The 27,592-nt window shown below is 41.2% G+C and overlaps 1 protein-coding gene across 1 annotated transcript in view; it reads right to left on the bottom strand.

Moving 5' to 3' along the window:
- Exd2 (exonuclease 3'-5' domain containing 2) overlaps nt 1–25,546 on the bottom strand; it is a 33,722-nt gene extending 8,176 nt beyond the window's left edge. Inside the window, exons 1-4 of the mRNA XM_051196223.1 lie at nt 25,433–25,546; nt 13,487–13,946; nt 7,965–8,221; nt 3,353–3,479 (exon numbers count right to left, since the gene is read on the bottom strand). Coding sequence (XP_051052180.1) covers nt 3,353–3,479; nt 7,965–8,221; nt 13,487–13,900 — 798 coding nt within the window. The 5' untranslated portion in view covers nt 13,901–13,946; nt 25,433–25,546. The remainder of the gene's footprint in view (nt 1–3,352; nt 3,480–7,964; nt 8,222–13,486; nt 13,947–25,432) is intronic.
- Between the last annotated feature and the right edge of the window lie 2,046 nt (nt 25,547–27,592).

Here is a 27,592-nt window from a genome sequence, read left to right as displayed (position 1 = left end):
TTTAATGCCAACAGAAACAAGCAGATCTGTCAGTTAAGAGACTAGCCTGGTCTACATACATTTCCAGGTCATCTAGGACCACATAGTAAGGCCCTGTCTGAAAGAGCAGCTATCTCTCCAGCAGCTGTGATCTAAATTTTTACTATTTTGAGGCAGGAAGAGGTAGTTTCTCAGCCCTGTTGTGCAGACAAGTTGATATGTATTTTATTTGTTTTCGAGACAGGGTTTCTCTATATAGTCCTGGCTGTCCTGGAACTTGTTCTCTAGGCCAGGCTGGCCTTGAACTCACAGAGAGCCACCTGCCTCTGCATTCCCAGTGATGGGATTAAAGACATATACTACCATCACCCAGCTTTATTTACTTATTTTTATTCTATTTTATGAGTATTTGCCCGAATGTATGTATGTGTAATTGCTGCCTATGGAGACTAGAAGAGGGCACTGGGCCTCCTGTAATAGAGTTACAAGTGGTTGTGAGTCACTATGTTTGGAGCTGGGAATAGAATCTAGATCCTCTGGAAGAGCAGTAGTACTATTAACTACTGAGCCATCTCTCCAGCCCCCTATTCTCTGAAATCTTAACCACTATGCTTATAGTTAGAAAAAAACAGCATTGTTAAGTACTTTGTCACATTGTTTATTTATGTGTACATACAGCTGCATGTGCCACAGTGTGTTTGTGTGTGTAGAGGTCAGAGGACAACTTGCTGGCATCGACTGCCTCCTTCTGCCAAGTGGATCCTAGGGATTGAACTAAAGTTTCCAGGCTTAGTGGCGAGTACTATTATCCACTAGTTTGGCCCAGCTAAGAGAGGCAAATCACTTATCCTTTCAGACATGCAGGGTACGAAAAGGAAAAGACATGGGATTAGACACTGCAGGTGGAGGGAGCCACAAGCCACAGATGGATAGAAGAAGCGAAGTTCAGCATGTGATGGGCAGCATGTCTGGACAGTCAACAGCATAGCAGCAGAGGACTGTAGGAGGACAGCAAAGGACCACAGGGGGACAACAGAGGACTATAGAGAGACAGCAGAAGGCTGAACCACAGGGGGATAGCAGAGGGCCATAAGAAGACAGCAGAGGCCTGTAGGGACAGAACCACAGGTAACAGGATAAGTGTATTTAGTTAATCTGAGACAGTCAAGAGAGCCACAATTCTGCTAAACAGGCTGGGGTTAAGTCAATAGTATACAGAACATGAAGCAAAACAAAAATATAAATATTATATCCTAAGAAAACAAAGTATTGTTCCTGATGAAAATGGACTATTTATTAATATTGGGAAGATGGGGAGAGAACAAATAATTGTTTGGGACCCAGGAACTAGAAGAGTCAAAGTCATAATTTCTGTATAAGTCAAAACATGGCTGGGCAGTGGTGGTGCATGCCTGTAATTCCTGTAATAAGGAGATAGAGGCAAGCAGATCTCTGTGAGTTCGAGACCAACCTGGTCTAAGAGCATATTCCAGGACAGCCAAGACTATATAAAGAGACCCTGTCTGGAAAAGCCAAAAAAAAAAAAAAAAAAAAAGTACAAGTCTGTAGTAGTTTGAACATAATTGGGCCCCATAATCTCACAGGAAGTGGCACCATTAGGAGGTGTGGCTATGTTGCAGTGGGTATGGCCTTGTTGGAGGAAGTGTGTTACTGTGGGGGTGAGCTTTGAGGTTTCCTATGCTTAGGGTACTTTGCAGTGTCTCAGTCAACTTCCTGTTGCCTGCAAGAAGTAGGACTCTCAGCTGCTACTCCAGCATCACATCTACTTGCATGCTGCCATACCCCACATCATGATAATAACAGACAGACTGAACCTCTGAAACTATGAGCCACACCAATTGAATGTTCTCCTTTATGAGTTGTTGAGGTGATGGTATCTCTTCATGGCAATAAAAACCTTAACTAAGACAAAGTAAAAACACACTATGCACAAATAAGAAAGAATGGCACATGCATGTAACCTAGAAGTATAATGATAATTATCAGAAAGAAATTTAAGGGGTTGCCTCTGAGAAGGAAGAGCAAAAGAAGCAATGGGGTGAGAGAGGCAGGTAACTACTTACTGTTTCTTATGGTGAGATTTACAGCGCTTTAAAAAATATGCATGCATTTGCATTTCTGGAAAAACACATTTTCTGATGCTGGGAGCCTTTATCATTTATTACAGAACTAGCAATTAATATTCTAGGTATCAACCCACCAGAATTAACTTCTGATGGGGAATATATACTGGGTGTTTATATTCTCAAAAATTCCTTCTCACTGGAGCATCAGTGGTAAGAGCTACACCTTTTGCATCTCATACTACATAGCCTTAGTTTTTCCCTTTGATATAACACTGAGAAGTCCCTTTTAATATGTTAGCAACACGTTTTACAAGTCATGTCTCCCCTGAGGTGTTGAGGCACCCACTTTTCTCAAAATTTTATCTGCCTTCCTGGTTCTAAGAGACATGCATTCCTGGTATTCTTGATATTGTTCATTGTATCTGCATTAGGTATATAAACTGGAAGCCTTGTAGGATCTATGAGAATTTTTAGAACGCACTCTAGAATTTTTAAGAACTTCTAACGGGAACTTTAAGAGAGCTTTTAGAGAAAGAACTTTTGAGGACAGAATCTTTGAGGAGAAATCTTAAAGAGAGCTTTTTGAGAGAGAAACTTTGGGAAGAACATTTTTTGAAGAATAAAGAGCCATAAGAGAAATGTATAAAATTGATTTGTTTGCCCTCAGATCATATATGATGGGGGATGTCTTTCTGTATGCTGTGAATATGTTTCTCTTATTGGTTGAGAAATAAAGGTATTTTGGCCAATGGTCAGGCAGGATGTAGCCAGGAGGAATTTTAGGTGGAGCTACCAGACTAGGAGAATTCTGAGAAGAGGGACACAGAGAACGAGTCACCAAAAAGATGCCATGTAGCTGCTGAGGAAGCAAGAGGTCTGAGCATCACCAGTAAGTCAAGACCATGTGGAGATACACAGATTAATAGAAATGGATTAATGATTAAGACACAGTCAGCCAATAAGAAGCCTAAGTCTTCTGCCAAACAGTTTATAGTTAATATAAGCCTCTGTGTGTTTATTTAGGACTAAAAGGCTTTGGGATGGGGCAGGAAAGAAACTTCCATCTACACATATTAGTTAGTCCAATCTACCTGCTATACGTCTCCTGCTTGAACCCTCATTATATTGAAGTGCTCAGCACATTCAAAACTAAAATGCAATAGAACTCTTAATGTTTTACTTAAGCAGCATGAACATTACTGTCTTGAGTATCACCTGATAGTTTAAGGTCTCATTACCTAATGCTCATATTAAAGATTAGAATCAACTACTCTGATAATAAGTACCTGGTCTTCCGTAAGATTCTCAGCATCCCAGTTACTGCAACGAAGTAGAAGGGACTTGTCAAGTGGAAAGTTCAAAATAGTCTCAGCAAGCGATTTCAGGCTAAGCCCATTACAGAGTATATTGTTTCTATAAGAAATAAATAAAAGCATGTATCAAAAATGGGAAAATGGCACGAACAGGAAAATTTTTTAAATGACTAATAAACAGAAGACAAATAAGCTATCAGATTTACAATGGTGTTTGTTTTGTTTTTTAAACACATACATCTAGTATCAATGAAGCATAAAAATCAATTCAACAAAAATTTGTGAACTGGACCTCTTTATGATCATTATGAAAAAGTTTAATAATAAATAACTATAAAAAACTCAAATACAAAAATTCTCTGATCTAGAATCTCCTTCTCTGGGAGTTTATCCAAAGGACAAAGATACCTAAGTGGATATTCACTGCAACACCATATGTAGCAAGAATGATAAGTAAACTAAATATCCTTCAATGATACTCATGCCTTACTTTTTATATATAAGAATAAAAATGACAAAGCTATTGTCGTCTAGGAGGTAAGAGTATAAAAACAGTAATTGTTTCTGTTCTGCTCTTCAAAATTTTCTCATGAAAACTGCTGTAGGGGGCTGAGAGATGGCTCGGAGGTTAAGAGCACTTGCTGGTCTTACAGAGGACCCAGATTTGGTTCCCAGCATCCACATGGCAGCTCACAACCATCTGTAACTCTAGTTCCAGGGAATTTAACGCCTTCTCTGCCATATCTGCACACCTGTGGAGTACTTACATACTGCAGGGAAGACACTTGTACACATAAATAAACGTAAATAAATCATTTAAAAAGTGCTGTGGGGTAATAAGGATTTCATCACTGATCTTCAAAAATCAGAAACTAACCAAGAGATACATGAGTAAGTAAGAAAACATCAGTGGGCCAGTAAGACAGCACAGAAGTAAAGGCACCTCCCACCAAATCTGACAAGCTGAGTCTAATCCCCAGTCCACAAGGTATAAGGAAATAATGGACTCCTACAAGTTGTCCTCTAACCTCTACGTGTGTACCTTGGGAGTCTCTCTCTCTCTCTCTCTCTCTCTCTCTCTCTCTCTCTCTCTCTCTCTCTCATACACACACACACAAATTTTAAATAGAATGAAATTCACACCCACAGAGAGAAAACATTAAGAGAGCAAGAATGGTGCAACATGCTTATAATTCTAGAACTTAGGAAGTGGAGGCAAAAAGATCAGGAGTTCGAGATCATCCTCAACTACATGGAGTTCCAGATCAGCAGGGCTAGTAAGATCTTATTCATTAATTCATTTAAAATGTTTAAATCTTTGGGTGTGTATGTGTGTGTATGTACATGTGTGTGTGTACATTCATGTAAGTGCATGAGTGTGTTTGTGCCACAGCATGCATTTGGAGGTCAGAGGGCAATCTTGAATCTCTGTCCTTATCTTCTACCATGTTTGAGACGGCTGCTTTGCTGTTCATGACTGCATCTGCCAGGCTAGCTGACCTAGGAGCTTCCTGGGGTTCTCCTGTCTCCACCTCTCACACTATACAAGAGCTCTGGGATTTAGATATGCACTGTCTCACCTGGCTTTGTATGGGTTCTGGAGACTCAAACTTAGGTCTTCACACTTTCATGGCAAGCACTTTTACCCACTGAGCCATATTCCCAGAAATGTCGAAGGAAGGAAGGAAGGAAGGAAGGAAGGAAGGAAGGAAGGAAGGAAGGAAGGAAGGAAGGAAAGAAAGAAAGAAAACAGCCAGGCATGGTGGTATACATACTTTTAATCTAACCTCTGTGAGTTTGAGGCCAGGCTGGTCTATATAATAAGCTCCATGCTAGTAAGGGAACATAGTAAAAAAAAAAAAAAAAAAGTAAAGGTGGGCAAGGGATACAGATGTAGGTTAGTCCTCACACAGCACACAGCTCAGCACACAGGGAACCCTGGGATCAAACCCAGCAGCACTAACAACAACTCCATGATGGAGTACTTGCCTGGCATGCACAAGGTCCAGGATTCGGTCTCTGACACCAAAACAGTAACAACAAGGACAGTCAGTACATGAAAACAGACAACATGTGACAATGGCCAGAGTGAGCATCTAAGTCAGAGAGCAGCAGGCTGGCAGGCAAAGGCTCCTGTCAGTGCCACAGCACAGCTGTCTCGCCACTGTGATGAGGAAGAACAGGAAGCCTTCCCTTACCAAACAAACAGTGAACAGTCACATCTCATTGCCAGAGACAGAGAACACAAAAAGGCCAGGCACACTTGACTAAAATAAACAGTTCTTGGTTAAATGCATGAAATTAAGGATATGGGGGAGATAGTAAACTTTCTTTAGTTCTATTAAAAAAAAACACACAATAGTGCCTGGAGTGCAGCTCAGTGGTGAAGTACATACATAGCATGTATAAGGCCCTAGGTTCAATCTCCAGCAATAAAATGAAATATAAAATAGGGTGGGCTGGAGATATGGCTCAGCCCTTAAAGGCTAGGCTCACAACCAAAAACATAAAATAAAATAGGGGCTGGGTAATGTCAATAATGGTCAATAATGTCTTTAATTATAATAAAATTTCATTTGAAATAAAAGGTCTTGGGCTGGAGATACAACAAATGGTAGAGCACTTGCCTAATTTATTCAGGTCCTGAAGCTCAATTCTCAGTACCAAAAACATAAAAAAAAAAAGACCACATGAAATTAAAGGTCTGATAGTTTCGTTCTTGTTGTAAAGATGAGACTCAATCGATACCATGCAAGAATAAGGAACTGAGTCTGACCTCCCCACCCCATGTAAAAAGATCAGGTGTGGCAGAATGCACCTGTAATCCCAGTGCCAGGAGGCAGAGACAGAGGCTTGCTAGCCAGCCAGTCTAGTCAAATCTGTGAGCTCCAGATTGAGAGATAGACTCCCTCTCAAGACAATAAAGTGATGCTCAGAGGTAGTGGTACATGCCTTTAGTCCCAACGCTCAACAGGCAGAGGCAGTTGGATCTGAGTGAGTTTGAGGCCAGCCTGGTCTACAAAGCTAGTTTCAAGACAGCTAGGGCTACACAGAGGTGGGGGAAAAAAAAAGTGAAAGCTGGGCAGTAGTGGTACAAGCCTTTAATCTCAGCACTCAGGAAACAAAGACAAGCATGTAGGTCTCTGTGAGTTCAAGGCCAGCCTGATCTAGATAGTGAGTTCTAGGTCAGCCATGGCTATATGATGAGACCCTATCTCAAACAACCACAAAAATGTAATCAACAATTGAAGACATTCCACAGCATCTTTCACCTGTGGCTTCCTTATATGCACACATGCATGTGCACCTGAACACACACACACACACACACACACACACAAACAAAACAAACAAACAAAAAAAAAAAAAACCAGCCCTGGCTGTCCTGAAACTCACTCTGTAGACCAGGCTGGCCTCAAACTCACAGAGATCCTCCTGCCTCTGCCTCCTGAGTGCTGGGATTAAGGGTGTGCACCACTACCTTGCCACAATTTCATTCTTATTTCTAACCACAACTTGTATATTATCATTTCATTATAATATTCAGCTTGGCCTAATTCTCTTTTGGGGTATTTTTGAGACAGGTGCTCATGACCTAGCCCAGGCTGGCCTCAAATTCATACCCTCCTGCCTCAGTCTCAGAGAACTCAATGCACTTTCAATTTACATACACTCACTGAAATGTCTCCAAATGCACACAGAGTGTAAGTGAGGACTGTGGTTTCTGTAGAGATGGTTCAACAGTTAAGAGCATTTGATGCTCTTGCAGAAGACCCAGGTTCAGTTCCTAGCTCCCACATAGTAGCTCATAGCCCTCTGTAATTCCAGTTCCAGGGAATCTGAGGCCCTCTTCTGGCCTCCACAGACACAAACATACAGTCAGACAAAACACTCATAAAAATAAATGAATAAAATTTAAGTAAGTAAATAAATAATGGATAAATGAGGACTGTGCATGTACCTGAGAAATTGTGGGCCCTGAAAGATGGAGTGAAATGGAGTTTCCACAGAGGAAAAGGCTAAGGGAAGTCTCCCTCTCCAAGTGAAGGACAAGGCTGACCATTATTTGGGCCTAAGGCTGGTTTGCAAACTAAAATGCTGACCAGAAGTCAGGTCTACCACAGGAGTGGTAAAGACTCGGGAAGTTAAAGTGAATACACTAACCAAAACAGGAGAGCCCAAACATGGCCCACTGCCACCATCTGTAACCCGGATCTCTGAGGTCAGATCACCCAGTTTCTGAACAGAAACCACAAGTACAGATTCTTATACTTAGTCTTCTAGATTTAAAACAGATTTCACGTGGGAAAAAAAAATAAGCAAACCCTACAGCTCCAACTTAGCCAGTGGGCCACTGGTTCATAACCTCTCCTTTACAAGTGACGAGAGGCTGATGAAAAAAGAAATTTAGCCAACCGAACTTTTCTCAGACATTGATGTCTTCTCACAAGTTCAACATGCATGTTCAAAGCCTTTAGGTTTCTATGGAATTCTATATGCTTCATTATTGATCCCCAGTAACTACAGCACATGTATAATGTTTGCCCCATAGCTACAGGTATCCTAGCATGCATACAAACCATACCCTTGCTTCATGGCCAGGTAGCGGAGATCCAGACACCCCCTTACAATGAGGCCATAATCCTGTAGAAGCTTGTTGGCATCTTCTGAGCATCCCACTCCTACTTTCAAGATGGTGCCATCTGCCAGTATGTCCAACAGCGTTCTTGGTAGTGTTTTGCCTCCATAGATCAACCTGGGCAAGCGAATCAATGAACAGAAGCCACTCGGGGAAGCCATCTGTAGGAGTGACAAAGGACTGGCTTTGCCTTCCAAATTCACCTATAAAAGAATAACACAGCACACAGTTCACATCCTTGCAAAGCAGCATGACAAAAGGCTAAAAGCCCCATCTAAGAGATACATCCTTGGCTTCCCAAAGGGAGCAGAAGAATGGGTTTGAGGTTAAATGCAGGGAGAACCTGCTCTAACAGGTGAGCCCCTATAAAACAGCAGTCTGAATAAGCTTCACAGGGCCAACTTCAGGCCCTGAAATCTGATCAGTCCAGAAATAGTGACCAGCTGACTCAGGAGCTCTGGGACACACACAGTCAGTCATGCTGAGTTTAAAAGGCTAAGAAAAAGAGGCTAAGAGCACAACACCAAATGGTACCAAACCAAAATTTCTATGGCACATGCTAGTAACTTCCCTTTTTGCCTCATCAGCACTGTGTCAAAAGGCAAATTTCAAAAGAAGTAGAGGCTGGGCATGGCCATTTGCTTTTAATCCCAGCATAGGGCATGAGGTAATCTATGAGTTTGAGGTCAGCCTGATCTGCATGTTGAGCTAAGCCAGCCAAAGCTATATATTGGGAACGTTTTTCAAAAACACAAAACAGTGTAGAGTACAGCTCTGCCAGTATAACATATCCTGGTGGGACAAAGTCACAAATGGAGTTTACCAAAGCACAAATACTGAAAATAACTATGCATATTATCAATATACTTATATCAATGTTTAATCTTTTAGGGTATTTTGGGGCTAAGTTTGAAAAAACGCTGAAAGAATGTTATCCCAGAGCTGGGCATTGGTGGTGCACACTTTTAATCCCAGCAGTAGGGAGGCTGAGGTAAGCAGATCTCTGTGAGTTCGAGGCCAGCCTAGTCTACAGAGCTAGTTCTAGATTCCAAAACAATACAGAGAAACCCAGTCTCGAAAAACAACAACAACAACAACAAAATAAAATAAAACAAGAATATTATCCCAGAAAAACATATAAAATCAGTTCCTATTTTCAAGGGTTTAAAGATTCTTTTGTTTGTTTGCTTTTGTTTTTTCAAGACAGGGTTTCTCTGTGTAACTGTCCAGGCAGTCCTGGAACTTACTTTGTAGCCCAGGCTGGCCTCAAACTCACTGAGATCCGCCTGCCTCTGCCTCCTGAGTGCTGGGACTAAAGGCATGTGCCACCACTGCACAGCTGAGTTTAAGGATTCTAAAAACAATCCACAAAACAGATGGAACACCCAATAAATTCCTTCTCACTTTTTAGGAAAAGAAACTTTCAGCTATAGGTGAAATAGCTTACCAAATATGATGAAATAATGGCAAAGCTCACATTATCACTCAGTGTCTACAACAGTATTTTTGAAGGGATAGTGATATTCCCCGATGGGAAATTTAAGTCTGAAGAAATCTTTGGTCATTACTGTGGAAGAAGGGAGTATGTAGACATCTATCAAGTAGGAGGCAGATGCTGTTGAGCATCCAACAGCACAAGACATCCAACAGTACACATCCTGTAACAACTATTCACAACACAGAACCATCTGCTAATCATGTCAGCAGTAAGGCTGAGGAGCCCTGCTTGCTCTAACTATGGGTGCTCTAACTATGTAGGCTCATGCACTGCCTACAGTTATGGCTGGCATGGCCTAAAGGACTTAGAACCTTTCAGGAAAAAGACCAAGCTCTCACACACTGAAAGTAACAGGATAAAAGCAAAGGTATTTATCAAACAGTGTCACAAGTACTGGGAAAAGAAAGATTTCATACATGAGGCAATCAAGATTACCAAGAGAAAATAGTCAACACCACAAAGAATTGCTACTAATAACAAAATGTAATAGTCTTTGCCCTTAAATTCTACCAAACTGTTCAGCACAGTTATGATTTAACTCACCAAAACCTTAGACTTTCTTCTTAGACACTGCTTTACCAATCCAGGCTATTTACATATCCTCAGAAGAAAGCTGGTGCTGTGTGTGATGAAACACACCTTTGATCCCAGTACTTGGGAGGTATAGGCTAGTGGGTCTCTAGGAGTATGAGGACAAGCTTGTTGTGGGACAATCTTTTTCTATACTATGACTATGAATATGCATTACTCTCATTGGCTAATAAAGAAATTACCGGCCTATAGCTGACCAGGAGGAGGTTACTCAGGAAAACCAGACTAAAAGGATCCTGGGAGGAAGAAGGGTGGAGTCAGAGGAGTCACTAGCCAGACATAGAACAAGGACACAGAAAAGGTAAAAGCCATGTGGCAGAATATAGATTAATGGAAATGGGTTAACTTAAGTTGTAAGAGCTAATTAGCAATAAGCCTGAGCTATCAACTAAGCATTTATAATTAATATAATCCTCAGTTTGTTATTTGAGAGTAGCTGTGGAATAGGAAAACTCTGCCTACACAACCTGATCTACATAGCAAGTTCCAAGCCAACTGGGGCTCACAATGAAAAACTATGTCTCCCTCCTACTCTGTCTGTCTGTCTCTCTCTCTCATATACACACCACAAAGAAAATAAACAGTATAAATGTATTAAAAGGAAATTTCAAAATAATAAAAAATTATTAGCTTTCTTAAGCCCAAACTGAATCTAGACTCGTCTTAGCACATCTTCAGAGTTATGGAAAAAAAATCAGATTACCTACAAAGAATCAATGAAAAAGTGATGATTATCTTCAACAGCAACAATGAAAACCAGAAGAAAATGAAATTCATTCCTGAAAATGACAAAGCTAAAATTCTACATTCAGAGGAAAATTTTTTACATGACTAAGAAAAAAAGTATTCCAGAACAATGAGTATCTTATTATCAATGAATACCAGAAATAACTTCTAAAAAATTTGGCATAAGAGTTAGTTGTAGTATTTGTGACTGTCATCCAATACTCAGGAGGCTGAGACAGAGGTACTGCTACACATTCCAGACCAGCCTTAACAATGTCTCAAAAGAGCCAACCAACACACAAAAGCAAGAATGACTTTAAGAGTTGGCAATAGGGTTGGGAAGGATGGCTCACTGTTTAAGAGCACTTGCTGCTCCAGCAGAGATCCAAGTAGTGTTCCCAGCACTCAAGTGGGGCTGCTCACAACTGCCTATAACTCTAGCTCCAAGGGATCCAACACTCACTTCTGACTGTTGCTGGCACCTGTATACACATGCACACACAACACATACACATAAAATAATATAAATTTCGGTGCTGGAGAAATGGCTCAGTGATTAAGAGCACTGGATGCTCTTCCAGAGGCCTTGAATTCAATTACCAGCAACCACATGGTGTCTCACAACCATCTATAACTGGATCTGAAGCCATCTCTGGCATGCATACAGAAAGAACACTCATACCTAAAAAAATTAGATAAATAAATTTAATTTTAAAAAATATAATATAAATTTATTTTTTTAAAAAAGTTAGGAATAGAGTATATAATTCTAATATTCAGAAGTGGAGACCGGAATATCTAGAGTTTTGGGCTTGCATAGTATATTCAGTGAAATCTATTTTCAAAAAAAAAAAAAAATTAACAGGAGATAGCACAAGAGGTAAAAGTACTAGACATGCCTAGAGTGGGATAATCCTTTTGTACACTGTCAAAGGTAACAAGGTACCTTCTGACTGGCTGAATAAAGAGCTGAATGGCCAATCACCAGGCAGGAGAGATTAGGCAGAACTTCCAGGAAGAGAGGAACTCAGGGTTAGAATCTAGGCAGCCGAGAGACACCAGAGAGACTCAGAAGAAGTCAAACATACAGAATAGAGAAGAGGTAAAGAACCATGTGGCAGAGTGTAGATCAATAGAAACAGGCTAATTTAAGTTGTAAGAGCTAGGTGGGAATAAGTCTAAGCTAAAGGCCAAGTTTTCATAATTAATAGTAAGTCTCTATATCATTATTTGGGGGCTGGTGATCCCCAGAAAGTTGGACAACAAAGTCCAACTGCACACACACTCTTAACAACCTGAGTTCATCTCCAGAGCCCATGAAATGCCAATGTAGTGGTGCACACCTGCAGTCCCAGTGCTCCCAGAGAGAGGAGCAGAGACAGGATAATCACCTGGGCTTCTTAGTACCATTCTCTCCTGATATTGACCATTTCCTCTTTGTAATCGTAGTACCATTCTCTTGTGATATTGACCATTTCCTCTTTATAATCTTGGTTGTCTCTTCCTCTTCCCAGGACTTGTGACACTGTGTTTGATAAATACCTTAAGTATTGGCCATATCATTTTTTATGTACATGAGCTTGGTCTGTATGTCTTCTCCTGAAAGGTTCAAAGTCCTTTAGACCAGGACCATGACACTCCCAAATTGTCCTCTGACCTTCATGATGTATTCCATGGCGCGCGCGCACACACACACACACACACACACACACACAGAGTACATACCACAAAAAGAAAAACACACACTTAAGAAAAATAATCAATCCTCAAATAAAAAAAAATGTATTAGGTGCCAGGGTTGTAGCTCAGTTGGTAGATCACTTGCCTAAAATGTGAAGCCTTGAGCCCAACCCACAGTATAGCATACAGAGGACATGGTGACATATACATGGGCGGGCACACACCCATAAATAATCTTTTTTTTTTCCCAAGTATTAACAAACCAGTTGGGTAGTGAACACCTTTGATTCTAGTACTTAGGAGGTAAAGGTAGGAAAGCTCAAGGTTATTCCCAGCTACATAAGAAGTTCAAGGCCAGCCTAGAACCTGTCTCAAAAAACAAACTGAAAACAAATAGGCAGGTAGTTGTAGTGGTAGGTTTTATTTGTTTGTTTAAGACAGGGTCTTGCTTTGTAACCTAGGATGGCCTCAAATACACAATGTAGATCAGGATAGCTTCGAACTTGCTGTGATCCCCTTGCCTCAGCCTCCGGGTGCTGAGATTACAGGTGTGCACCACCACAACTATCAGGTTGTTTGATGCACACTAGCTATATCTTAAAACTGCACTGAGGCCTTTATAGGGATTATCTACATGATTATCTAGATACTTGATTACCTAGGTAGAAGTCAATGGAAGTAAGTGCCCTTACATTCCTATTATGAATAAGCAAACAGACTTGGAGAAGCTAATTATCTTGTCCAGTTTAGTGAATAATCAGTAAAAGTGAAACTCATGCAGGCCCACCAGACTCCAGAATAACAAATCTAAAGTCACCCCTACCCTGAGGACATCAGCATCATCTGCTAAAGTATACTTACAAGCAAGTCAAGATCAAAGTAATTCTCCTTGTGTTTTTCTATTCTTGACCAGCCATGTCCTGAATTGGGGAAACTAATGAGATTCTTTTTCAGTTACTGCCTTTTAACTTACCCATTCACAGTCGATTCCAAGGACTGGAAAATCTTCCAACTCCCTTCTAAAGAAGGGCTGAATTTGATTCCACTCTGCCTCCTGAGATACTGTCACCACCTCTGCCTGGAGTATCCTCTCCTCCCATGAGGCTCTGGGTGCTCTCAGTGCACCAAAGGGTAGCTGGGCATCTTCTGGAGGGGGCCACTCCCTCCTACCAGGCTCTTGCTGCTGCTGCTGCTGCTGCTGCTGCTGCTGCTGCTGCTGTTGCTGCTGCTGTTGCTGCTGTTGCTGCTGTTGCTGCTGCTGATGCTGCTGTATCACTCTGCTTGTCTTACTCCATCTTCGCTGGATGCCTTTCCACAGGACAAATCCCCCCATGGCCACACCCAGGAGGGTGGTCACTGTCAAAGCCACTAAATTCTGTCTAGACATCTTCAACCTTTTACTGCTTAAGAAAGCATTTCACTAATCCCACAACCTGCAAAACAAATGTCAAAAATATATTTATATATAAAATACAAACTTAAGTATAAACAAGTTTTCCCCTGAAGTCCAAGTCTCTGTGCCCACAAACTAAATAACTGATACAAATTTCAATACAAAGCAGTATTTGATTTTTTTCATTTTTATACTTTTTTTTTTGAGTCAGGGTCTCCTGTACCCAGGTTAACTATGAATTTATTATATAACTAGGAATGAGCTTGAATTCCAGCTCCTCCTGCCTCTACCTTTGAGTGCTGAAATTACAAGCATGCACCACAGTTGGCTCATCTTTCTACTTTCCTATCCCATTTCTATTTCTATCCTTGCTTCCACAAATTCCCATGTGCTCTGACAATTGTCTGCGAGTCTCTTAACGATATAAAATGGAATCAGAGTAAAGGCTAGAAAACCTGCTCAGCAGGTAAAGGCATTTGCGGGCCGGACTGATGACCTGAGTTCAATTTCCTGGACCTACACAGTGAAAAGACAACTGACATCCAAAAGTCCCCCCCCCCCCGTCTCTGTCTGTCTCCCCACCACCACCACATACACGAATGGAATGAACTTAATTTTAAAAATCTTATGGACTAAGTTATAGCTCAATGGTAGATGGCTTGCCCAACATATTCAAAGTCCTAGGTTCAGTTTCCAGCACTGAAAAGGAAATAAAAAGTGTTGGCATACACCTATAATCCAAGCATTTGGGAGGCTGAGAAAGGAGGATTAGGAATTGTCTCTTAAAAAAAAAAAAAAAAAAAAAAATGGGAGAGCACAAGGTTGGAGACATAGCTCAGTGGTTAGAGGAGTGTTTGCTACTCTGGTAGAAGACCAGAGTTTAATTCCCAGCAACCACATCACGACTCATAACAACCTGTAACAGCTCTAGGGAATCCAATGCCTTCTTCTGCTCAGTGTCTCTCTCTCTCTCTCTTATACACACACACACACACACACACACACACACACACAGATGCAAATACACACACACAGACACAGACACACACACTGAAATTAGATCATTTTAAAAATGGTGGAACACAAGCCGGCAGTGTCTATACATGCCTTTAATCCCAACAGGCACTACAGGCAGAGGCAGGCAGATCTCTGAGTTCAAGGCCAGCCTGGTCTACAAAGTGAGTTCCAGGACAGCCAGGGCTACTCAGATAAACTGTTGGGGAGGGGGGGAATGGGGAAGGGAGGTACTTGCTCAACAATGTGTAAGGATGAAGGTTTGATCCCCAGCATCATGTAGAAAAGAAGGAGGCCTGAGAGACGGCCCAATGGTGAAGAGTGCTTACTGCTCTTGCAGAAGACTTGAGTTCTGTCCCCAGTACCCATGTTAGGAGGCTTTCTAGTTCCTGTAACTCCATCTTCAAGGGCATCTGTCTCCAGGTACCTGCACACATGTGTACATACCCACATACACGCACACAAACAAATAATTAAATAATTTTAAAGCCTCAACTTAAGTTGGTTGGCAGGAAAACTGCATTATTATTTTGGAGTGTGGGTAGTAGATGGAGTGGAGAAGCCAGAGCTCAAGTAAACCCATTTCTGTTTGCTCCAGAAGTCTCAGGAGTTCTTCATAAGGAACTGATTTAGTTAATGGAGAGTAAAGTATAAAAGAAAAGGGAATTATAAAAGAAGAATCAGGTGGCCCTTAGACACTCAAGATGTTCACAAAGAAGTTCCAAACTGATACGTCCACGCAGCAGGCAACTTAATGTAAATAAACAAGGTAAGTCACAAAGCAGTCCTTCCCATTGCTTTATCAGGGCTTTCACCAGGCATGCCAATAGCCATGGCACCTGACTTCAGGAGATTGGCCCACCAGAATGAAAGGTGCTGATGGGTGAATCTCTGATAGGCAAGGTCCCAAGGGCTTTGACTCCAGAATGTCTCTTGCTACTGCTGTGCCTTTACAGGTTTGCCACTGCCGTTTGTCTCTGGTATATGGCATGGTGTGAATGGGTGTGGGGGGATCCCCACTGCCTTTAATGTAGTGTGTTTATCTCATAGAGATATCCCATTCTACTGGGCATTATTACCCATGGATTACTATAAAGATGACTCCCTCTTAAGCGGTACTATTTAAAGTGCTGTTTCTACCCCTGATTAAGGCAGGGGCTGCAGAGGATTAAAAATAAGAACAAGGAAGTGTCATGCAGCTAGGACTTATGGGTTTCTATTGAGGAGATGTGTAGACTATGGCTTAGGTTAATGATTAGGAAAACAATTTAGTCCCAGTACTTGGCTTAAGTTCTTTCTGGTATTGGGAAATGTATTCATAGGTTTCAGTGTCAATCAAAGCTAAAACAAACCTTTAAACAATTGAAAATAAAGTATTAGATGGTTAATTAAGATAATTGGACTAGATTCTAAAATATGAAGAGTGAAACTAGTAACTTGTTTTTCTGGCAATCACAAAACTACTGCCTATGTAAACAGTTACGGCTAAAACTCCTAATGTATGAGAAGTCTTGTTTTTCACCTGTGATATGTAAAATGTTTAATCATGCAATGGATAGAAAAAAACACTTTTTTTTTTACTTATATTCATTCCCTTGAAAAATAGATGTAACCACATTGTGGTTTTATATTGCTTGAAAGATTTTGCTGGGGTATAGAAGCTATAAGGGAAAAAGTAAAGTAGTGGACAAGGGAGTCATCAGGAAAGCAGAAGGGAAACATCAGGGTAGAAGAACAGAACAACAACAACAACAAAAATAGAGTAAAACAAGGACAGAAAGAATAAAATAAAGAAGCTTTTATCCCTCAGAAAAGAAGTCTGTTTTTTCTCACCAACTCTATAACTCATTCCCAATATCTCTGACATGCATAGGCAACTTTTCTGTGCAGAGAGAAATGAGTAAATAGTATCTTTATACTATTAAAAGCAATAGCAAACCTAGGCATAGTGGCACATACCTTAAATCCCAGCCCTAGAGAGGCAAAGGCAGGAAGATCTCTGTGAATTCAAGGCTAGCCTGGTCTATAGAGTGAGTTACAGGACAGCCAGGGCTACAAAGTGAGACTCTATCTCAAAAAACAAACAAACAAAAAACAATAAAGCAAGAGCTGCAATAGTGAAGTGATGGGAGATGTCCTTCTGTATATATGTTTCTCTTACTGGTTAATGAATAAAACACTGATTGGTTGATTGGCCAGGCAAGAAGTACAGACAGGGCTAGGGGATGAGTAGAATTCTGGGAAACGTAGGCAGAGTCGTCATTTAGAGCACGGGAAGAGAGGCGTGATAGGTGTCTGGTAAGCCAAGACCATGTGGAAATACATAGATTAACAGAAATGGGTAATTAAGACAGAGCTAGTCAATAAGAGGCCCAAGCTACCGGCCAACAGTTTTATAATTAATATAAGTCTCCATGTGTTCATTTGGGGCTGAAGGGCGATGGGGCCAGCCAGGACCTCTCATTACAATAAAATGTAATGATCATTGGTAAATGTCCCTTCCCCAGAGGTGGGAGAGCAACTGCAGCCACTCATTTCTTGCTGACAAGTCTTGTATAGGAAGTAGGCCTATGGTCAAATACTACGCTTATTCAAGAGAACGCAGGATAAATTTTACATGAAATGTTACCTCCTCCTTTAAACATTAGCAATCAGTTTATAGTTTCTTAAAATACAGAAGGTGTAGAGCTACTCATCCGTAGGCTCTATCTGACAGCTTAAATGCCCAAAGACACAATCCTTTTCCCTATGGCTCAGGGATTCCCACTAAATGAGCATTGTTTTTATAACCTTTTGGGGGGGGTTATGTAGAGCTGAGCATATATGTTCATAAGATGGGATATGGGCCAACATGGGTGGTTTCCTCAATCGCTCTTCAGCTTATTTTGAGACAGGAATCCCTTTGAAGCTCACCTATTCAGTTCGACCAGCTGGTCAACAAGTGTGGGGATTTTATCTTCTTCTTTGCAGCCTTGGGACTGCAGGTGTGCATACCTCACTCAAATTTCACATGGGTGCTGGGGAACAAACTCAGGTCTTCATACGCCCTATCAACTGAGTTGTCTCTCTAGCCTTTTATAACTTTATTTTCAGGAAAGCTTTTGCTTTCCTGGTTATCATGCAAGAGAATGAGGGTTCAATTCCCAGAACCCACATGACAGCTCACTACCCTGTAACTACAGTTCCATGGAATCTGTCTTTTCTCACATCTGTAGGCACCAGGTATGCTATATGGTGCACATACACACATGCAGGCAATACATACACACAAAACAAATCTAAAAAAAATTTATTAAAAAAATCAAGCAAGCAAACAAACAAACATTAAAAATACAAAAGGACTGAGCTATAGACCAGTAGTATAACACTTGCCTCAAATATGCAAGATCCTAAGTTCAATCCCCACTACTGGTAGGAAAAAGTAATAAAAAACAAAAATTTTAAGATGGGTACTCAGTAGGTATGTGGTGTCAGCACTGTAAAACATTTAAGAAAATTTAATTCACAGTTACACAGAAAGTCAGGAGGGATACCCAGGTATCAGAGACATGCAGAACCCACTAGAATGGAAGTCACGTTCAGTCAGTGAACAGAACTCATATCAGGCCCAGAACCAGGCTGCCTCACTTATCCAGGAAGGGAAGTTTAAGCCACAGGCCATGAGCACAATGGGACCTGAGGAGGAGTGCCTCCTAAAAGTGTTCACACACTGGTCCATGCCAGGCTGAGACTATTAAAAATCCCTAAGGAGAGGGCAGATACTCAAGTCTGTACTTATGACGATGTAGTACCCAAGTTCGTATCATTCTCATCAAAAGGAAAATCCAGAGCCAAGGATCTAAATTAGGACTGATTCAGAACTGGGAATTCTATTCAGGCAGAGTTACCATGGAAGTGATATTCAGAGTCCATGCGTTTCTAACACAGAAAACATGTAGAGCTTCTGGGTAAGACCAGTGGCTAGAATCAACCCAAAACTCAAAAGCTGGTAAAAATAGTTCACAGCAGCTGGGCAAGACAGCACACACTTGAGACAGGGCAGCAAGTTTGAAGCTAGACTGAGTCACCTATCAAATTCCAAACAGTCTGGTTTACGGAGAGAGAGATCCTGTCACATTAAGTAAATAAATTAACAAATAAATAAAGGGTTGGTAAAGGACCTGGGTTCCCCCAGATTATCTTCCTATATCCCAAATGACTTAAAGAATCCCACAAGACCCCATCTTCCACAGGTTACACCACCTCCCAACAGTGCCCACTCCTTTACCACATGGACCATTGGGAAAGACCACAGCCAAGCTACAGTAACTGTTTTCTAAAAATACTCAAAATAAAACATTAATTCAACACAAACCTAATTTGTAAAACCTTTTTTTGACAATAAATTGGCTACTCAGACATCCCAAACAGACCCTGAAGAACTGAAGAAAATATTTGTAAGCCACTATCTGTTAAAGGCATATGTTTAGAATATAAACTCTTACAACTCAATAATAAAATGAACTAATTAAAAAACATGATTAAGGCTATGTATAGAGTTCTGAAAGACAACTGAACAATGGCCAAATAACATATGAAAAGCTCTTCAACATCATTAGTGATCAGGAAAAGTGCAAATCAAAACCACAATGACGTAACACTTAAAAACCACTACCATGGCTCTCAAAAAGGCAGATAATAAGAACTGGCAATATTGTGGAGAAATAAGAAACTTTCACACACTGTCAGTGGGAATGCCAAATGGCACAGCTGCTTTAGAAAACATCTTGGCAGGTCCTCAACAGTTAAGCATAAAGACACCACAGGCCTCACAATTCCATTACAACCACATGGAAGGGAAATGAAAACATATCCAAACAAAGTATAGAGCAGCACTGTCTGTAACAGCCCCAAAGTGGAAGTAATCCAAAAGCTATTAACTGATAGACACATAAAACAGCTTAGCTACAGGTCAGGGGTTGAGCTATGTCTTCTAAAAAGGATGTTGAAGTTCTACCCTCAGAACCTGTGCCTATGCCCTTATTAGAAAATAGACTCTACCATATCAAGTTGAAGTTGCAGGCAAGGTGGTGGTGCACACCTTTAACCCCAGCACCCGGGAGGCAGAGGCAGGCAGATCTCTGTGAGTTCCAGGTCAGCTGTTCTAACAGAATTGAGGTCCAGGCCAGCCAAAGCTAGAGAAACCCTGTCTCAAAAAAAAGAAAAAGAGAAAAAAATAAATAAAATGAAGTCATACTAATGTAGAGTGGGCCTTAATCCAGTGTGACTAGTACCTTGAGGCGAAGAAAAAAAAAAAAAAAAAAAAAAAAAAAAGACAAAGGGAGACCCAAACGTGACAGACACGCAGAAAAGAAGCCAGGAGAAGATGGAGGTGAACACTAAAGTCACGCAAACCAAAGAAAGCCAAGGCTCCTTATTATTAGAAGCTAAAAGGCAAAGAAGGATTCTCCTATGCCCAACTCCCCACCAAGGAGACAGTGTAAGGTGTCCTCTAGACACCTTAATCCTTAATTATGAACCTCAAGTCTCCTGAACTGTAGAATCAATTTCCATTATTTTAAGCCAACCAGTTTGAGGTTTTTTTTCTGCAGTCTTTAGGGATGGAGAGATGCTCAGTAATTGAGTGTACTTGTTGCTCTTTTAGCTAATCTAAGTTTGATTTCCAGCATCCATACCAGGTTTACAACTGCCTGTGAATCCAACTCCAGGGGATCCAATACCCTCTTTGGGTATTTTCAGGCATGTGCATGCAACACACACACACACACACACACACACACACACACACACACACACACACGACATAAGACACACATATACACACAATAGCAATTAAATTTTTTTAAAGAAACAAATGTGTCATAGAATAGCCCTCTATTCAGCAATAAAGTCCTGGTATATGCTAAAATAGGCACAGATCTTGAAAACATTATGTTAAATGAAAAAAAAAAAAAAAAAACCTCGTCACAAAAGATAAGACCGAGAGATGACTAGTGGTCTAGGAATGGGGCATAAGGAACTTGGGAATGGGGAATGACTTCTAACAGATTCAGGTTTTATGAAGGAGTAATAAAAGTGTTCTAAAACTAAACTGTGATGAGGGTGGCATAAGTCTGAATATACTAAAAATCACCGACTTGTACACACTGAGTAACAAATTGTATGATGTATGAACTATACCAAAATAAAGTCATTAAAATACTATTTTGGCTAGGCAGTGGTGGTACACACCTTTAATCCCAGCACCTGGGAGGCGGAGAGAGATAGATCTCAGAGTTCAAGACCAGCCTGATCTACAAAGTGAGTTTCATGACAGCCAGGACTGTTACACAGAGAAGCCCTGTCTGAAAACAATAAATAAATAAATAAATAAATAAAACGATTAATTAATTTAAATGCTATTTTGACAAATTGGTTCTAAAACTAAGTCAGAAAAAGAAACCAAAAACAGTCCAAAACACCTATAAAAATAAGGACATGGGGATGGAGAGGTAACTCAGTAGTAACAGTGCTTCCTGGTCTTCCAGAGGACCAGAGTCCAGCTCCTAAGACCCACATTAGGCAGCTTACAACTTCCTTTAACCATAACTCCAGGGCATCCATACACATACATGTAGCATACACATATAAACACTACACAAACAAGTATTATAAAAAAATAAAAGAACATGTAAGACGGTAAGTGGGCCTTCCAATGATATCATCATAGAAGGAATTCATTTTACCAGGTAGCAAAAAGCATTAATATCAAGTTTGACATAGATGTTATAGTATAGAAATAAGCCAGAGAATAAATAGAGTCCAGAAACAGATTCTGTGAGTCTTTAAGAAATTAATAAATTATAAAAATTTATTTTTATAAATTTATGGAGTTTCAGATTAGCAGCTCCAAAGTAGACCAAATAAATACTTTAAGAAACATCGTTTTGAAAGCAGTAACACATACCAATTCCAGAGAAATTAAAAAAAAAAAACTAAAACATCTAAAAAATTTTTAGGAGAATTGGGCATGATGTTGTAGGCACTCGAGAGGCTGAGGTAGGAAAATTGAGAGTTCAAGGATCACTTGGAATACACACTGAGGCATTATCTTAAAAAAAAAATCAAAAAGATGTCTTCTCAACACATTATAGTGTTGCATTCAAAGGATGAGGATGGGAATGGAGATAAAATGACTAAAATTCATTATACAAATTGTCAATAAAAACAATTTAAGTTTAAAAATCCTTTAAAATACATTATAGGAAAAAAAAATCTTGCTCTGTCTGAAGAGTAGACAGTATTTTATATCTTCAGCATTACTGACATTTAGGGCTGGAAGAACTGTACTAGGGAAGGCTATCCTGGGCACTGCAAAATGTTCAGCACCACACACACACACACACACACACACACACACACAGGAGAGGCTATCCTGGGCACTCCACAATCCCTGACACCTACTCACTGAGTGGCAATGACAGTACCACCTCCACTAAACTCCCCCCAAAAGTAATGATACACATGGGGAGAAAGTATGCAAAGAGAATGTTTTGTTTAAATACTTTGCATGTGTATGAACTGCAAATTAAGTATTTTTAAAGTGTGTTTAAAAGTGTTTTGGTCCACTTGACCAAATTTAATTAATTTTTAATAATGTCTTTCTATATTAAACTTCTTTTCTACCATATTTTCTAATTTACATCATCAAAGCCTTTCTGTTTCTATTTCTTCTATCATTGTAATACACATAAATATGTACTATATATGTATGAAAATGTAATAAAATCCACAGTGTATAATTAATAAATGCATGAAATGGAGAGATGATTCATCAGTTAGCACTTGCCGCTGCATATGCATGCGTCCACTTACATATGAATATTAGCTGTAAAGTCAATGCTTACCAAGCTACAACCCATAAACTACTAAATTTAGGTATAAAGTAAGGAATTAGAGAGGACTGATAGATCTCATTAGGAAAAGGAAATAGAACAGTTATAGATGGACAGGAATGGGAGCTGGAACAGTAAAACCAAGTGATAAAAGGGAGAGAATACAGGGAAAGACAGCTAAAATTAAGGGCCATCTTAAGAAACCTAAATATATAAATATATGAAGGCAACCCAAATGAAATGGCCAAATAATGGGGGAGACAGAGTCCCAACTGGACATCTCATCACCAAATGAAGCTTCTAGTACTGGAACTGGGTTACATCTAATTGAGTTGTTGGCCAAAGGGATTCCATGGGGATCCTCAAACATCTGAGGCTGTTGACAAGACTATAGCTTGCTCTCCACAAACTGACAGCAAAGCCCCATTGCTGAAGACAACACCTACACAACTCATTGAACGTGAAGAAGACAAGCGGGTGCCTACACAGAGCCTTTACCTCTACATCCTAGCATCTTTGGAACAGAAAGGTACTCGGCACACTACCAAAAGAGAAATGTAAACAGCAAGCCAGCCACAAATCCTTTGGTCTACAATGGTGTTCTGCCTGAAAGATACGCTAATGCAATGGCAGCTGTGATAGTTTGTAACTGCTCCCCCACCCCAAGGCTCATAGGGAGTGGCCCTAATAAGGGGTATGGCTTTGTTGGAGAATGTGTCACTGTGGGGGTGGGTTATGAAGTTTCCTATGTTTTGGATACCAAAGAGTGTCACAGTTAACTTCCTGTGGCCTGCACTAAGATGTAGCCAGCATGTCTACCTACACACTCCCATGCTCCCCACCATGATGATAATGGACTGAAATGCTGAACTGTAAGCCAGCCAAATGTTTTCTTTACAAGAGTTGCCATGGTCATGATGTCTCTTCATGACAATAAAAACCTTAAGATAGCGGCACAAAGCTTGTGGGAGTAAGGCCCACTCCATGAAATTAGGAACCCATACCTAATATTGCTTGGGGAAACCAAGAGCCAGAGACAAGATAGCCCAAGGACCTGAATAAAACCAAATACTACTGTTCATTAAAAAAAAAAAAATCAATAAAATTATCCCTAAAATACTCTGCTATACTCTGTCAGAGAAGCTTCCTTCTGCAGCAGATGGGAACACATACAGAGACCCACAGCCAGACATTATCCAGAGAATGAGAGACCCGGGAATACTCAGCTCTAAAAGGAATGTCTCCATCTAACCCCTTCCCACAGGGCTCAGGAAATCCCCAAGGAAGAGGAGACAGGAGGGTATGAGCCAGAAGGGATGGAGGACATCAAGAAAACAGGCGCTTTAAATCATCATGGTCACAGGTGAACTCTGAGACTGAGGCAGCGTGCACAGGGCCTACAGAGGTACACACCACGTCTTCTGCATGTATATATCATGGCTTCCAGTTTAGTGTTTTAATGGGGTACCTGAGTATTCAAACAAGAAGGTCACTGACTCCTGTGTCTTCTCTTGGTCTCCTTGTTTTTCTTGTCCAACTTTGATTTGACGGTTTGTTTTATCTTATTATATCGTATTATTATCCCTTAGAAGCTTGTTTCCCAATGAGTGGCAGAAAGGGAGTGGATCAGGATGGGAAGGGAGGTGAAGAGGAATTGGGGGGGGGCGGTTAGAGAGACTAATCAAGATGTATTATGTAAGGACGACATCTACTTTCAGATAAACAGCAGACAGCACTAGCTGCTTTTCCAGAGGACCCAAATTTGGCTCCTGACACTCCCACCAGGCAGTTCAAACCGTCTGAAACTTCATCTCCAGAAGATCAACACTTTTTGGCAGCATACACTCACACAGATACACACACACACACACACACACACACACACACACACACACAAACAAAAATAAATCTTGATGGGTGTGGTGGGACACGCTTTTTAAATACCAGCACTTGGAAGGCAGAGGCAAAAAGATATGAATTCCAGTCTACACAGTGAAACCCTGCCCGCCCATCCCCAAATTAACAAAAACAAAACAGTTTTGTGATTCCAAGGAGGAGGGGTTATGTAAGGGAATTTGCGTCCAATCATACACCAAAAGGTTATAAAAAGCATGGGTAGTCTGAATTTTAATGAACAGATGTCAATTTTGACTAAATGAGGTTTAAAGTTCTAATTTGGTCTACCCAGCGGTGGCTCTCAGCAAATGGCCGGGCAGCGAGCGGTGTGTGCGCCTGCAGATACCGGAATGAAGCGGGTCCCCCTAAGCCGGGAGGAACGGCGGTGGGGGCTGCTTTCTAACTGACTGGGTCAGGAAGCCTCGAAGGGTTGGTAGATGCTCCTGACGAGAAGACGGGCGGATGGAAAGGGGCGGCCCGGGAAGGCTTGGGGACCAATGGCGGGGTGAGTCCTCCCCGAACCTGAGGGTTCAACCGCCTACACCGAGTGAGGGACCAGGAGGCCGCGCCTCAGGGCGGGGAGAGGGGCAGGACCAACAACGCCCGGGGACCGCTGGAGCCCAACAGTCGCCCACGCGCAAAGTGGTACCTCCAGCATCACGAGCCTCTCGAGCCACCCTGGAAACGTCTCTGCCCGGCACACAATCCCAGAGAAGACTTTGCCAACCCGAGTTTCACTTACCTGCGGCCTCCAGCCTCGCCCGAACACCTGCGGCACCCCACGCTGACAGCCTGGAACCCCCGCGGCGGCTGGCCGCACCCACCCGGATGCATAAATGCCGTAGCCACTTCCGGCCCAGTGGCCGGACAAGAGGATGTAACACCCCCTCACACCATGGCGTGTGCCTATGGGCCGCGCCATGTTGTACGGAAGCGTCTAGGGCGGCTGTCACCTCCGCAGCCTCTCTGTTAATGGATGGGTTAAAATTGTAAAGACTTAATGCCTTCAGAAAAGTGATGCTTCCTGAGGTGGCACTTTTGTCTTTTGGTTTTGAAGGAAGTAACCTACTGAACTTTCACAAATGCAATATAAGACGTGTAATTTTTTCTTTTACCCTGGGTACCGTTTCTCTACCACATTAATTTTCTTACATTCTGGTGGGAAAGTAAGAAAACTGTTTAAAGAATGTGCTCTTCATTAGAATTGTATATCATCTATGGCCATTCATAATTTATACCTCTCCTCTTTAAAAAAAAAAAAAACAAAAAACTGTTTTGCCTCCATGTATGTCTACAAGCAAGCTTGAAAAGGCCAGAAGAGTGTTGGATCCATCCCCTGAACGGAATTATAGAAGGTTGTGAGCTACTTTATGGGGGCTGGCAATTGAACCTGGGTCATCTGGAAGAGCAGCCAGTACCCTTAACTGCTAAGCCCTCTCTCCTGTCTCATACCCTCTTTTAAAACAACCACAATATTGTCTGTATATGAAACCATTCATTGAGGACTGATGGCTTTTTTTTTTTCTGCTTGTTTTATTTTGTTTATTGGTAGGCAAGGTCTTGTGTACCACAATCCAGCCTCCAACTCTCAATATGTAACCTTGAATTCCTAATCTTCCAGCTCCCATGTCCCAAGTGCTACCATACCCTGTTTATGCAGTGGTGGGGATGAGCCCAGGCTTCAATGATGATTTTGAGGCCAGGCTGGGTTATATGAGACTATCTCAAGAAGGAGGAGAAAGAGGAGTTGTTTCTGTAAACTTTCATAATTAGAAACACACATACACACACACACACACACACACACACGAATATGCAAGCATACACAGAATGTTAGAAGTGAGAAAGGCTTTCTTCTTTTGAAGATGGAGAACTTTTGGGGAAAATGTCTATAAGAATCTTAGACCTTCACGAAGTCCTCTCAGACTGATGATGATACTCTTACCCACCACACAAAGGCACAAACTACTGAACCATGATGGGTTGATTTAACATTCCATTTTGTTCTTGAGGGAGTCACCGAGGGATTAAACTAAAGATGTGTGAATAAGGAAACAAGAAAATCTAAGCCTCTATATATGGTAAAGTGACACATGCCTATAATCCCAGCACTTGAGAGGAGGAAACCTGAAGATCAGAAGTTCAAGGCTATGAGCCATACTAGTAGTAAGTTTGAGACCAGCTTGGCCTACATTAGAAAGAGAATTTGTTTAAAAAAGAGAGGGAGGAAAGGAAACAATAAAGGAAGGAAGACAGACTTGGAGAAGAATCAGCAAGGGTCCAAACTTCTTGGGAGGAGAGTCTATCTGTAAAAGAGAGATATTAGGGAAAAGAGGAAAGTTTAAGGTGTTTGATCTGCCAGAGACAAAGTTCAGTACTCTGTCATTTTGTGCTGCTTTTGTCCTAGGAGGAATTTAAATAGATACAGAATTCTGAATCCAGTTTTGCAAGAAAACAGCATAAGGCCATTTCTGGATCTGCTAGAGCTGGAGGGTGGAGTAAACAAATGACATATAGGCCACAGAAGAAACATCATCACAAGAGACTTCAGTTGAAGGTGATGGATTGAAGCTGGGTGGCAGGTTACAGGTTACCTGCCTGTAATAAAAGCTCTTGGGAAGCTGGGTGGTAGTGGTGCACATCTTTAATGCCAGCACTTGGGAGGCAGAGGCAGATGGATCTCTGTGAGTTCAAGGCCAGCCTGGTCTACAGAGTGAGTTCCAGGACAGCTAGGGCTACACATAAACCCTGTCTTGAAAAACAAAACAAAACAACAAAAAACCTCTTGGAAGATGGAAGCAGAAAGACCATCCTCAGCTATGTGAAAGAGACCCTGTCTAAAACACAGGGGGGGGGAGAGGAAGAAGCAGAGAGGAGAAGGGGGAGGAGAAGAAGGAGGAGG

Source organism: Phodopus roborovskii, unplaced genomic scaffold, assembly GCF_943737965.1.
Source record: "Phodopus roborovskii unplaced genomic scaffold, PHOROB, whole genome shotgun sequence".
Classification (NCBI taxonomy): domain Eukaryota; kingdom Metazoa; phylum Chordata; class Mammalia; order Rodentia; family Cricetidae; genus Phodopus; species Phodopus roborovskii.
This window is presented reverse-complemented; position numbering and strand designations above follow the sequence as displayed.